The 14,827-nt window shown below is 46.1% G+C and overlaps 1 protein-coding gene across 2 annotated transcripts in view; it reads left to right on the top strand.

The window, feature by feature from the left end:
• The window catches only part of LOC137379893 (differentially expressed in FDCP 6 homolog), a 103,983-nt gene that overhangs the window by 34,874 nt on the left and 54,282 nt on the right, over positions 1 to 14,827 (top strand). The window contains exon 4 of one of the 2 annotated variants that reach the window (XM_068051298.1): positions 11,307 to 11,537. The exons of the other annotated variant lie outside the window; for it this stretch is intronic. Within the exon in view, the coding sequence (XP_067907399.1) occupies positions 11,307 to 11,537 (231 nt within the window). The remainder of the gene's footprint in view (positions 1 to 11,306; positions 11,538 to 14,827) is intronic. 2 annotated transcript variants of the gene reach the window in all.

The following is a 14,827-nucleotide window of genomic DNA, read 5'->3' on the forward strand; positions in this document are numbered from 1 at the left end:
TCACCTGCTCATAACAAATATGCACTGGGAGTCAATGGGAAGGATTTAAGCATACTGTGATCATATGCACTGGGAGTCAATGGGAAAGGATTAAGTATACTGGATCATATGCACTGGGAGTCAATGGGAAGGGGTTTAGTTTACTGGGATCATATACACTGGGAGTCAATAGGAAGGGGTTTAGCATACTGGCAACAAATACACTGGAAGTCAATGGAAAAGGGTTTAGTCTACTGGGATCATATACACTGGTAGTCAACGGGAAGGGGCTAAATATACTGGAATCATATTCTCTGGGAGTCAATGGGAAGGGGTTTCACTTACTGGGATCATATGCACCAGAAGTCAGTGGGAAGGTTTCATTATACCTGGATTGTATGCACTGGGAGTCAATGGGAAAGGGTTTAGTGTCCAGGGATCGTATACAGCAGGAGTCAATGGGAAGGGCTTTAGTATATTGGGTTCATATACACAGGTCGTCAATGGAGAGGGGTTCAGTGTACAGGTATCATATACATTGGATGTCAATGGGAAGTGGCTTCGTGTATTGGGACCATGTACACTGGGAGTCAATGGGAAGGGGTTTGTATACTGAAAACATATACACTGGTAAGCAATAGGAAAGGGTTTAGTGTACTGGGAGCATATACACTGGGAGTTAATGGGAAGTGGTTTAGTGTACTGTGATCATGTGCACTGAGAGTCAATGGGAAGGGGTTTAGTATACTGGGATCATATACAGCTGGAGTCAATGGGAAGGGGTTTAGTGTACTAGGATCATATATGTTGTGTTATTCATTTTTTAACACAAACGTGCCAAACACTGTGACAGTGATTGGTAATCTAAGCAAAGGGTTCTTTATTAAAGAATAACAGATTTACAAGGGAGCTCCTCAATACACATACTATTTGCCGACTAACCCTGCTGCAACTATTGTGTCACATGCTAGCTTGTATCACTTCCTGTTATGATGTATACCAAACTATTTACATATTCAGTCATATGTTAGCTAGTATTTAAGCAGTTAAAGCAATATCACAACACTCCCCTTTCCATAAATGAAAACTTACATATGTTATAAGCTATGTACATAATGAAATAGGGTAAATTTGAATGGAATTTACACGTGTATGGACTCTCAAGTTAATTTCTGAAGTGTCACTGAAATATACAGGTGGTCTGCTGACTTGACCTGATCTGATAATAGTGAAACTTGGGTGAGATCTGGAATTGTCAGTTCTTTCCTCTTGACTTGTAGGTCTAGACTGACAATTGCCTTGTACTTGAGTGTAGTACATTTTTTTAATTCATTCATGGGATGTGGGCATCGCTGGCTTTCCAGCATTTATTGTCCATCCCTAATTGCCCTTGAGAAGCCCATGTCATCTTCCTTAACTTCACTCTAACAACTAGAATGTGAACGTGTTATAGACGCTACAGGATGCTGTTGGATAACTCTTTCAGGTTACATCTATTCCTCCTCAATGTAGCTCCATTAGGGGTGGTTACCTCAAATGATCATGGCTCATGACAGATCTTGGACATTTCTGCAGCGAACCATGTCTTCTATTGTGGGTGGATGACTCTGACCTTCTGTATGACCTGTAGATTAGGTAACTCCATGCTTGCATGTGTGTCATAGTATCATTTACAGCACAGAAGAAGGCCATTCAGCCCATGTGTGATTTTAATTTTCTCTTGTTTTGCCAACATATCTTGGACTGACGATATTCTGATCAGATGATGACTCGGAAGTGTTGTCCTGACTAGCCTTCCGACCATGATCTCTGCTGGTGTTGATAATCCTGTATCTAGTGGTGTTGCTCGTAGGTGCAACAGTGCTATTTGGATGCTTGATTAGGCTGCTTACATTTCAAGATTAGTGACTTTACAGTCTGCACCATCCTTTCTGCTAGTTCATTTGACCTTGGATAGTGTGGAGATGACGTAACATGATTTACAGCCCACTTTGCACACATGTCCTGGAATGGCTTACTGGTGTACTGTGGACCGTTATCTGACACTATCTCCTCTGGGGAACCAAAAAGACTGAAAACTACACTCATTGTGTTTGCTTCGGAGGCACTTGATGTATCCCTCAGTTGGCGGGCGAATGAGAGGAAATTTGGAGAAGTCGTCAGTAATAAGTAAGAAGTCGTCACCTTTGACAGTAAATAAGTCAGGAGCTATTCTGAACCTTGGATGTGGTGGAACATCACGAGGATGGAGTGGCTCTCTATTGGCTTGGTTGATGCTCTTGACATGCATTAGACATCCTCATTGCTCGTTCTATGTCATTTCTGATCCAATGAACTGTCTCACGTGTAAGTCATCTTAACCTTTCAATGCCCTTGCGACCTTGATGTGCATGGATAAGGATATCTTGATGAAACACTTTTGGTATCAGTTCTTGTCTGCCCTTGAAAATGACTCCACTTGATATCCCTAATTTGTCACAATATGGACAAAAGGTTCTGAGGTCTGTGGGAACCTCTTGCATTGTATCCAGCCATCCACTAATGATGAGCTGCCATACTCCTCTGAGGACAGGATCTCTGGACATCTCTGGTTCCGAAGAAGGGTCACTGACCCGAAACGTTAACTCTGCTTCTCTTTCCACAGATGCTGCCAGACCTGCTGAGTGATTCTAGCATTTCTTGTTTTTGTCTCTGGACATCTCTCTTTGGAGCGCTTCATGTTTTTTCTGTCCAAATCGCAATGTTCCATATAAGAGCGAAATACTGCAGTTGCTGGAACTCTGAAATGAGAGTGGAAAGTGCCAGAAATACTCAGCAGGACTGGCAGCATCTGTGTAGAGAGAAACAGAGTTAATGTTTCAGGTCTGGGACCCTTCATCAGAACTGACAAAAGTTAGAAATGTAACAGTCTTTGAGCAAGCGAGAGGGGGGAGACGGGGAAGAAGAACAAGAAGGAAGGTCTGTAATTAAGTCTGTGATTCCCCCCGTCCTATCACAAGAATGGCATATCTTTCTTGAGAAGTTCATGCAGTTATGATGCTTCCGTGGAAAAATTTGAGATATATGGTGCTAAAAAGTTAAACAGGCCCAAACACATCTGTAAATCTTCTTTATCTTCAGGAGTAGGCATTGAATATACATCCTCAACTTTACTGGGATCTGGTCATATTCCAGCGCCAGGATAGATTGAACCAAAAAAATAAATATGGCTCACATGGATAGCACAGTTTTACTATTAAACACGAGACCTTCTCTTCTAGCCATCTCCATTAGAATGTGAAGATTCTTGTCATGTTCTCCCTTGGTACTTCCCATGATCGCTATGTGATCCACAATGGAAACACAGCCAGGAACACTCTCGATAATGTGATCCATATGCTGTTGGAACATGCCAAAACACTGACAGACTGAATAGTAACTGTGGAAAGCAATGCCTCCCAAATGGTGTTCTAAATGTCATTAATTCCTGGGAATCCTTGGAAAGATGCACTGACCAATACCCATGTTTCGTGTCCAATTTTGAGAAGAACTTGGTTCTAGCTAACCTTGAGTTGAGCTCTTCTAAAGTAGGAATTTTGTGAGGACATCTTTTAAGTGCTCGATTCAATTTTCTGGGATCCAGGCATACTCTAATGGTACCATCTTTATTAATTAATTACAATGCTTATAGAGCTTTTTTTTTATTCATTCATGGGATGTAGGCGTCACTGGCCAGGCCAGCATTTATTGCCCGTCCCTAATTACCCTTGAGAAGGTGGTGGTGAGCTGCCTTCTTGAACCGCTGCAGTCCATTTGGGGTAGGTATACCCACAGTGCTGTTAGGAAGGGAGTTCCAGGATTTTGACCCAGCGACAGTGAAGGAACGGCAATATAGTTCCAAGTCAGGATGGTGTGTGACTTGGAGGGGAACTTGCAGGTGGTGGTGTTCCTATGTATTTGCTGCCCTTGTCCTTCTAGTTGGTAGAGGTCGCGGGTTTGGTAAAAACTTTTTGTTCCTTTTTCATTTATCTAAGTTTCAGACTAAGTTAAGCTTAAGATTAAAAATGGCAGGTGATCTCAGACCCGTGTTATGCTCCTCTTGCTCAATGTGGGAGCTCAGGGACACGGCTGATGTCCCTGACTCCTTCACTTGCGGGAAGTGTGTCCAGCTGCAGCTCTTGTTAGACCGCATGACGGCTCTGGAGCTGCGGATGGACTCACTTTGGAGCATCCGTGATGCTGAGGAGGTAGTGGATAGCACGTTTAGCGAATTGGTCACACTGCAGATTAAGATTGTTGAGGGAGAAAGGGAATGGGTGACCAAAAGGCAGAGAAAGAGCAGGAAGGCAGCGCAGGTGTCCCCTGCGGTCATCTCCCTCCACAACAGGTATACCGTTTTGGATACTGTTGAGGGAGATGGCTCACCAGGGGAAGGCAGCAGTAGCCAGGTTCATGGCACCGTGGCTGGCTCTGCTGTTCAGAAGAGCGGGAAAAAGAGTGGAAGGGCTATAGTCATAGGGGATTCGGTTGTAAGGGGAGTAGATAGGTGGTTCTGTGGTCGAAAACGAGACTCCCGAATGGTATGTTGCCTCCCAGGTGCACGGGTCAGGGATGTCTCAGATCGGCTGCAGAACATTCTGAAGGGGGAGGGTGAACAGCCAGTTGTCGTTGTGCACATAGGCACCAATGATATAGGTAAAAAACGGGATGAGGTCCTACAAGCAGAATTTAGGGAGTTAGGAGCCAAGTTAAAAAGTAGGACCTCAGAGGTAGTAATCTCAGGATTGCTACCAGTGCCACGTGATAGTCAGAGTAGAAATGAAAGAATAGTCAGGATGAATGCGTGGCTTGAGAGATGGTGCAGGAGGGAGGGGTTCAGATTTTTGGGACATTGGGACCGGTTCTGGGGGAGGTGGGACTATTACAAATTGGATGGTCTACACCTGGGCCGGACTGGAACCAATGTCCTTGGGGGTGCTTTTGCTAACGCTGTTGGGGAGGGTTTAAACTAATGTGGCAGGGGGATGGGAACTATATGAGGTCAGTGGACAGTAAGGAGGTAGTAACTAAAGCCTGTAAGGAACTAGATAATGAAGTCAGCGTGACTAAGGGAAAGAGTAGGCAGGGAGCAGATGATGAAAGCAAAGGGACTGGTGGTCTGAGGTGCATTTGTTTTAATGCAAGAAGTGTAGTAGGTAAGGCAGATGAACTTAGGGCTTGGATTAGTACCAGGGAGTATGATGTTATTGTTATTACTGAGACTTGGTTGAGGGAAGGGCATGATTGGCAACTAAATATCCCAGGATACCGATGCTTCAGGCGGGATAGAGAGGGAGGTAAAAGGGGTGGAGGAGTTGCATTACTGGTCAAAGAGAATATCACAGCTGTGCTGAAGGAAGGCACTATGGAGGACTCGAGCTGTGAGGCAATATGGGCAGAACTCAGAAATAGGAAGGGTGCGGTAACAATGTTGGGGCTGTACTACAGGCCTCCCAACAGCGAGCGTGAGATAGAGGTACAAATATGTAAACAGATTATGGAAAGATGTAGGAGCTACAGGGTGGTGGTGATAGGAGATTTTAATTTTCCCACCATTGACTGGGATTCACTTAATGTTAGAGGTCTAGATGGAGCAGAATTTGTAAGGAGCATCCAGGAGGGTTTTCGATAGCAGTATGTAAATAGTCCAACTCGGGAAGGGGCCATACTGGACCTGGTGTTGGGGAATGAGCCCGGCCAGGTGGTTGAAATTTCAGTAGGTGACTACTTTGGGAATAGTGATCACAATTCCGTAAGTTTTAGAATACTCATGGACAAAGACGAGAGTGGTCCTAAAGGAAGAATGCTAAATTGGGGGAAGGCCAACTATACCAAAATTCGGCAGGAGCTGGGGAATGTAGATTGGGAGCAGCTGTTTGAAGGTAAATCCACATGTGATATGTGGGAGGCTTTTAAAGAGAGATTGATTAGCATGCAGGAGAGACATGTTCCTGTGAAAATGAGGGATAGAAATGGCAAGATTAGGGAACCGTGGATGACAGGTGAAATTGTGAGACTAGCTAAGAGGAAAAAGGAAGCACACATAAGGTCTAGGCGGCTGAAGAAAGACGAAGCTTTGAAAGAATATCGGGATTGTTGGCGCAATCTGAAACGAGGAATTAAGAGCGCTAAAAGGGGTCATGAAATATCTTTAGCAAACAGGGTTAAGGAAAATCCCAAAGCCTTTTATTCATATATAAGGAGCAAGAGGGTAACTAGAGAAAGGATTGGCCCACTCAAGGACAAAGGAGGAAAGTTATGCGTGGAGTCAGAGAAAATGGGTGAGATTCTAAACGAGTACTTTGCATCGGTATTCACCGAGGAGAGGGACATGACGGATGTTGAGGTTAGGGACAGATGCTTGATTACTCTAGGTCAAGTTGGCATAAGGAGGGAGGAAGTGTTGGGTATTCTAAAAGGCATTAAGGTGGACAAGTCCCCAGGTCCGGATGGGATCTATCCCAGGTTACTGTGGGAAGTGAGAGAGGAAATAGATGGGGCCTTAACAGATATCTTTGCAACATCCTTAAACACGGGTGAGGTCCCGGAGGACTGGAGAATTGCTAATGTTGTCCCCTTGTTTAAGAAGGGTAGCAGGGATAATCCAGGTAATTATAGACCGGTGAGCCTGACGTCAGTGGTAGGGAAGCTGCTGGAGAAGATACTGAGGGATAGGATCTATTCCCATTTGGAAGAAAATGGGCTTATCAGTGATAGGCAACATGGTTTTGTGCAGGGAAGGTCATGTCTTACCAACTTAATAGAATTCTTTGAGGAAGTGACAAAGTTGATTGATGAGGGAAGGGCTGTAGATGTCATATACATGGACTTCAGTAAGGCGTTTGATAAGGTTCCCCATGGTAGGCTGATGGAGAAAGTGAAGGCGCATGGGGTCCAAGGTGTACTAGCTAGATGGATAAAGAACTGGCTGGGCAACAGGAGACAGAGAGTAGCAGTGGAAGGGACTTTCTCAAAATGGAGACGTGTGACCAGTGGTGTTCCACAGGGATCCGTGCTGGGACCACTGTTGTTTGTGATATACATAAATGATTTGGAGGAATGTATAGGTGGTCTGATTAGCAAGTTTGCAGACGACACTAAGATTGGTGGAGTAGCAGATAGTGAAGGGGACTGTCAGAGAATACAGCAGAGTATAGATAGATTGGAGAGTTGGGCAGAGAAATGGCAGATGGAGTTCAATCAGGGCAAATACGAGGTGATGTATTTTGGAAGATCCAATTCAAGAGTGAACTATACAGTAAATGGAAAAGTCCTGGGGAAAATTGATGTACAGAGAGATTTGGGTGTTCAGGTCCATTGTTCCCTGAAGGTGGCAACGCAGGTCAATAGAGTGGTCAAGAAGGCATACGGCATGCTTTCCTTCATCGGACGGGGTATTGAGTGCAAGAGTTGGCAGGTCATGTTACAGTTGTATAGGACTTTGGTTCGGCCACATTTGGAATACTGCGTGCAGTTCTGGTCGCCACATTACCAAAAGGATGTGGATGCTTTGGAGAGGGTGCAGTGGAGGTTCACCAGGATGTTGCCTGGTATGGAGGGTGCTAGCTATGAAGAGAGGTTGAGTAGATTAGGATTATTTTCATTAGAAAGACGGAGGTTGAGGGGGGACCTGATTGAGGTGTACAAAATCATGAGAGGTATAGACAGGTTGGATGGCAAGAAGCTTTTTCCCAGAGTGGGGGATTCAATTACTAGGGGACACGAGTTCAAAGTGAAAGGGGAAAAGTTTAGGGGGGATATGCGTGGAAGGTTCATTACGCAGAGGGTGGTGGGTGCCTGGAACGCGTTGCCAGTGGAGGTGGTAGACGCGGGCACGATAGCGTCTTTTAAGATGTATCTAGACAGATACATGAATGGGCAGGAAGCAAAGAGATACAGACCCTTAGAAAATAGGTGACAGGTTTAGACAGAGGATCTGGATCGGCGCAGGCTTGGAGGGCCGAAGGGCCTGTTCCTGTGCTGTAATTTTCTTTGTTCTTTGTTCTTTGTTTGGAAGGAGCTGTCTAAGGAGCCTTGGTACATTTCTGCAGTGCATCTTGTAGATGGTACACACTGCTGCCACTGTGCGTCGGTGGTGGAGAGAGTGAATGTTTGTTGATGGGGTGCCAATCAAGCAGGCTGCTTTGTCCTGGATGGTGTCGAACTTTTTGAGTGTTGTTGGAGCTGCGCCCATCCAGGCAAGTGGAGAGTATTCCATCACACCAATCCATGTGTTGCTGAACATGGTGAATAATCCCTTGTCATTCCATCCTGTCAAACTCAGCCTTTAGTTTGTCCTTTATGTGGACACTGCACTTTCATGGTGGATCTATGGAGGGAACTGCATCGCCTTTCAGATAAAGAACAGCATCTCCTATAAAACTGCACATGGTGTCAAATCTATCCGGGTATTTATGTTGCAGATCTTGAGTAGACTCAATAGGGTCACACTTGCCTTGATTATCTAGCATTACCGCTTTACTGATCCCGTGAACAGTCACGATCTGAAGCTCACTGCATGCTGATTGTCATGCTACCACTGGACCATTGGTGTCAAAAACATAGAAGACTTGTGACCCTGCAGAATATCCATATCTGCACTTCTTTGCTTACCTCATGGACATGCCTGTGCTTGACGTTGGTGCTTGGTGAACTCTTTTTTTAAATTCTTGCCACTAGGCGACGTCTTTTTTCTTTATTTAGCTGTGGCTTCTGACCACTTCTTTGCTGCCAGATTTTCTACACAGTCTTGCCCAGTGTCCCTTTAGGCCACACGCCTTACAGGTATCTCTGAATGCAGGACAGTTACGTGGTTGATACATTAGATTGCACTTGCCGCATGCCTTGCCATGTTGGGGTGTCTTGGCTACCTCACCTATCGTTGTTGGTGCTCCAAGTACTTGCATATATTCTTGGTCACAGCTATGGCTTTGCATTTTCTGCCATCTTTAAATAGACTGTCGATGTTGTATCCTTTTTTCTTATCAAGCAGATCCTTTTTGGAGTGCCTCTATCGGAGTCAATGTGATTACCAGCTCCGTTATTCTCCTGGAGAGTTCTACACCTAAGAAATTGCAATCTTTGCCTTTTTTCGACATCTGCGTCGACATCGACAATTGGTCAACAGTTTCTTTGGGCTGTTGTCTATAGGTCATCAGTTCAAGTCAACCTTGACCCTCGGTTCATCTTCCAGCAATGTCCAGAGTTTTGATGGGTCTTTTTGGTCTGCTTCTGACAATCAAGAGGTGTTGATGCAATGGAGACCTTCATTGCCAATTGCAATCTTTATCTTTATTGCTTGCTTGTTGAGCTCTGTGACTGCAAGTTCTAAAAAGCATAACTCCATTCGCTGTCGAAATAGTTGGAATTCATGAAGGACATCCGGAACTTTCCAATGCTTAGCCAGATATTTTGTTGTCATGATGTCAAAACTATTTTCTCTCAGGAATTCTTTTGCCAGCTTTCCCCTTAAATTATTATTTTTTTAATATCTTTTCTTCAAGGAAAAATCAATGCAGATCTACTGTGCTTGCAGCACTGGGTCCCAGTCACGCCTGAGTTCTATGGCTGCAGCGCAGGCTTTCAGCCTTTGCGTGGGGAGACTCCCCCCCCATGGAGCTGTTTCTGGTGGGACAACCACGACACTTAATGGCTGTGCAGTCTCACAGCCCTCACTTGGATCCACTCTTTTCTTTCCTCTTTTGAGCTCGCTTCCACAAGAGTACTTGCCGTTCCAGCTGACTATTCCCCCTTCTGGTTACTCGCTCTGTCTCGGAGTACCGATTCTCAAGGTTGGTTTTTGAATATGGCCCTATGTCATAGCAGCTGCTGCTGCTTCCTCCAGCTACTTTCAGTGTTGTCATAGGCTTTTATGGCTCAACACGGGAGAAACAGTTGGCCACGATGTTGCACTAGTGCTTGCCGCCCCTGTGTCGAACACCGCTGCTAACACATTGTGCCTCTCTGTAACGCTGCTATCTTATTGTGTTCCGCTGCCATCATTTTGTGTTGTTGGTTTTTAACACAAATGTACCAAACACTGTAACAATAATTGGTAAGCTAAATGAAGGGTTCTTTATTAAAGAATCACAGAATTACAGGAGAGCTCTTCAATACACGTGCTACCTGCTGACTAACCCTACTCACAACTACTGTGTCACATGCTAAGCTTGCATCACATCCTGTGATGATGTATACCTAACTATTTACATATTCAGTAGTATGTTAACCAGTATTCAAGCAGTTAAAACAATATCACAACAGTTTATTCCGAAGTCATTGGGAAGGGGTTTACTGTGATGAGATCATGTATACCTGGAGTCAATGGGAATGGATTTTGTGTACTGGGATCCTATGCACTGGGAGTTAATGGGACGTGATTTAGTATAGTGATATACACGGGGAGATAATAAGAAGGAGTTTATTTTACTGGGATCATATACACTGGGAGTTAATGGAAAGGGTTATATTGTACTTGGGTCATATGCAATGGGAGTCAGTGGGAAGTGGTTTAGTAATGGGATCATACAAACTGGGACTTAATGGAAAGGGATATATGGTACTTGGGTCATATGCACTGGGAGTCAATGGGAAAGGGTTTAGAGCAATTAGAACCAGGGATAAGCAACAAATGCAGGCCTTGCCAGCGACGCTCGCATTCCATGTAAGTAAAAAAACACTCGGAGTCAATGGGAAAGGGCATACTGCGGTCATGTGCACCAGGAGGTTAATGGGAAGGGGTTTAGTGTGCTGGAGTCATGTTAATGGGAAGGGGTTTAGTGTGCTGGAGTCATGTACACTGGGAGTCAATGGGAAGTGGTTTCGTATACTGGGTTCATATGCACCAGCAGTGAATGGGAAGGGGTTTAGTGTACTGGGGTCTTGTACACTGGGAGTCAATGGGAAGTGGTTTCGTATACTGGGTTCATATGCACCAGGAGTCAATGGGAAGAGGTTTAATGTATAGAGATCATACACACCGGGAGGCAATTGGTAGGGATTTAGTATACTGGGATCATATTTCTTTTCCTTTCATTCCTTTTATCTTTCATTCTTTGCCACTCTCTGCTTGTGTTTGGACATTAGGTGAGTTCAGAAGTGAGCATGGCCCTCTATGGTTGAAGGCCCAGCTTCCCCCACTATCTGCTGTCAGTTGGCCAATGGTCAGTGCAGTGAGGTAACAGAGAGCCAGTGATTCCCACAGAACCTCAGAAAGGGTTAGCAGAGGACGGGGGAAGAGGAAGAATGCTGAGGCTTAGTTCGGCTACCTTACCTACATCCATTTTATTTTCCTATCCTGGTCAATGCAGGTTGGGTATTTGCTAAGGAAATTATTCATGGCCACAGGACAGGAATGGCTTCATGAAGGGGAACTGAATGACTACTTTATCCAGAATCCTTCCCTTGCTGGGGCGGTCACAGTCTGGCAATTCCTGGAGATGATGGAGTCAGGAAACTTCACCAAACCAGCCAGCAAGGAGTCTCTTGCTCTGGGGATCCAGTCAGTTTATGAGGAACTGGTGTTGGACGTGATGCAAAAGGTCAGTGGGTATTTTCTAAATCCTTCATAGCGTGTTTAAATAATGCCTTGAGTCTTGGAGTCATTTATGGCACAGAAGGTGGCCATTCAGCCCACGGAGCTATCCAATCAGTCCCACTCCCCCCATTCTATTCCTGTAGCCTTGCAAGTCTATTTCCCTCAAGTGGCCATCCAACTTCTTCATGAAGTCATTGATTGTCTCCGCTTCCACCGTCCTTGTGGACATCGAGTTCCAGATCATTACCACCCGCTGTGTAAAAAATTCTTCCTTATATACTGCCGACATCTCTTGTCCAAAACCTTCAATCTGTGACCCCTAGTCCTTGTACCATTAGTTAAAGGGAACAGTTTTACCTTGTCCAATCCTGTCTTAATCTTGTATACTTGTATTAAATCTCCACTCAATCTCCTTGGTTCTAAGGAGAACAACCCCAGCTTTTCCAACCTAACCTAGGAACTAAAATCCTTCATCTCTGGAACTATTCTGGTAAATCTCCTCTGCACCCTCTCAAGGTCCCTCATATTCTTCCTGCTGGAATTCTCACCAGTTTCTGCACTGTTCACCTACAAAATGCATAAGGTGGCTCTCAGAATGAATCAATGAAAGCGTATATCAAAGGGACCCTTTTAGGCTATCCAAATGCAACAACTCTTCTGTGTTTGGAAGAGACTTGTGAGATACCATCAAGATGTCAGCATTGCAAATACAAACAATGCAGACTATGTGTGGTCTGTAGACCAGGAAGGTCCCATTCAACAAAAAGAACAAAAAACAGTACAGCACAGGAACAGGCCATTCGGCCCTCCAAGCCTGCGCCGATCATGATGTCTGTCTAAACTAAAACCTTCTGCACTTCCGGGGTCCATATACCTCTATTCCCATCCTATTCATATATTTGTCAAGATGCCTCTTAAACGTTGCTATCGTAGCTGCTTCCACCACCTCCCCCGACAACAAGTTCCAGGCACTCACCACCCTCTGTGTAAAGAACTTGCCTCACACATCCCCTCTAAACTTTGCCCCTCGCACCTTAAACCTATGTCCCCTAGTAACTGACTCTTCCACCCTGGGAAAAAGCTTCTGACTGTCCACTTTGTCCATGCCGCTCATAACTTTGTAAACCTCTATCATGTCGCCCGTCCACCTCCGTCATTCCAGTGAAAACATTCCGAGTTTATCCAACCTCTCCTCATAGCTAATGCCCTCCAGACCAGGCAACATCCTGGTAAACCTCTTCTGTGCCCTCTCCAAAGCCTCCACGTCCTTCTGGTAGTGTGGCGACCAGAATTGTGCGCAATATTCTAAGTGTGGCCTAACTAAGGTTAGCATGACTTGCCAATTTTTATACTCTATGCCCCGACCGATGAAGGCAAGCATGCCGTATGCCTTCTTGACTACCTTATCCACCTGCGTTGCCACTTTCAGTGACCTGTGGACCTGTACGCCCAGATATCTCTGCCTGTCAATACTCCTAAGGGTTCTGCCATTTACTGTATACTTCCCACCTGTATTAGATCTTCCAAAATGCATTACCTCACATTTGTCTGGATTAAACTCCATCTGCCATTTCTCCGCCCAAGTCTCCAACCGATCTACATCCTGCTGTATCCTCTAACAATCCTTATCACTATCCGCAACTCCACCAACCTTTGTGTCGTCCACAAACTTACTTACCTCTGCTTTGTGCTGAGTTTGGTAATCTCAGTCAGACTATCTAATCTTGCCTCAGGACCCTTGTGTAGGGAGATGAAGAGCAGCCTTAATAATAGGAGTAGAGATGAGGTTGGGGTTGGTTGTTGTTCCTCTTCCTTTTCCTGTTTTGATCCTCTTATTCCTTGTCTTCCTCCTCTTCTGTTTCTCCTCCTCCTGTGTGTTCCTTTTACACTTCTTCCTTCACCTCCTTGTTCTCCTGTTCTTCCTCCACTTCCTCTGGTTCTTCATCCTGCTTGCCATATTCCCCATCTTCCTCCAGTTCCTCTTCTCCTGCTACTCCTTTTCTCCTCCAGTTCTTCCCACCCTCTTCCAGTTCTCCTCCTCCTCCTGTTCCTCGCCTCCTCCTCCAGTTTTCCTCCTCCATTTCTGCACCTCCTCCTGCTCTTGTTCCTCTCTTCCTCGTCCCGTTTTTTGCATCCTACTCCAGTTCCTCTCCTCCTCCTCCAGTTCTCCTCCTCCTCCAGTTCCTCTCCTCCTCCAGTTCCTCTGCTTCTCCAGTTCCTCTGATCCTCCCATTCCTCTCCTCCTCCAGTTTCTCTGTTCCTCCCGTTCTTCTGCTCCTCCAGTTCCTCTCCTCGTCCCATTCCTCTCCTCCTCCCATTCCTCTCCTCCTCCCGTTTCTGTGCTCCTTCCTCCCATTCCTCTGCTGCTCCCATTTCTCTCCTCCTCCCGTTTCTGTGCTCCTCCCGTACCTCTCCTCCTCCCGTTCCTCTCCTCCTCCAGTTGCTCATGCTCCTGCCCTTCCTCTGTTCCTCCAGTTCCTCTCCTGCTCCAGTTCCTCTCATGCTCCAGTTCCTCTCCTCCTCCCGTTTCTGTGCTCCTCCCTTACCTCTCCTCCTCCCGTACCTCTCCTCCTCCCGTTCCTCTCCTCCTCCAGTTGCTCATGCTCCTGCCCTTCCTCTGTTCCTCCAGTTCCTCTCCTGCTCCAGTTCCTCTCATGCTCCAGTTCCTCTCCTCCTCCCGTTTCTGTGCTCCTCCCTTACCTCTCCTCCTCCCATTCCTCTCCTCCTCCAGTACCTCTCCTCCTCCCGTTCCTCTCCTCCTCCAGTTGCTCATGCTCCTGCCCTTCCTCTGTTCCTCCCGTTCCTCTCCTCCTCCCATTCCTCTCCTCCTCCAGTTCCTCTCCTCCTCCCGTTCCTCTCCTCCTCCCATTCCTCTCCTCTTCCCATTCCTCTCCTCCTCCCGTTCCTCTCCTCCTCCCTTTCCTCTGTTCCTCCAGTTCCTCTCCTGCTCCAGTTCCTCTCATGCTCCAGTTCCTCTCCTCCTCCCGTTTCTGTGCTCCTCCCGTACCTCTCCTCCTCCCGTTCCTCTCCTCCTCCCATTCCTCTCCTCCTCTAGTTCCTCTGTTCCTCCCGTACCTCTCCTCCTCCCGTTCCTCTGCTCCTCCCGTTCCTCTCCTCCTCCCATTCCTCTCCTCCTCCAGTTCCTCTGCTCCTCCCGTACCTCTCCTCCTCCCGTTCCTCTCCTCCTCCCGTTCCTCTCCTCCTCCAGTTCCTCTGTTCCTCTCGTTCCTCTCCTCCTCCCATTCCTCTCCTCCTCCCATTCCTCTCCTCCTCCAGTTCATCTCCTCCTCCAGT

Source organism: Heterodontus francisci, chromosome 18 (assembly GCF_036365525.1).
Source record: "Heterodontus francisci isolate sHetFra1 chromosome 18, sHetFra1.hap1, whole genome shotgun sequence".
In the NCBI taxonomy this organism is placed as follows: Eukaryota; Metazoa; Chordata; class Chondrichthyes; order Heterodontiformes; family Heterodontidae; genus Heterodontus; species Heterodontus francisci.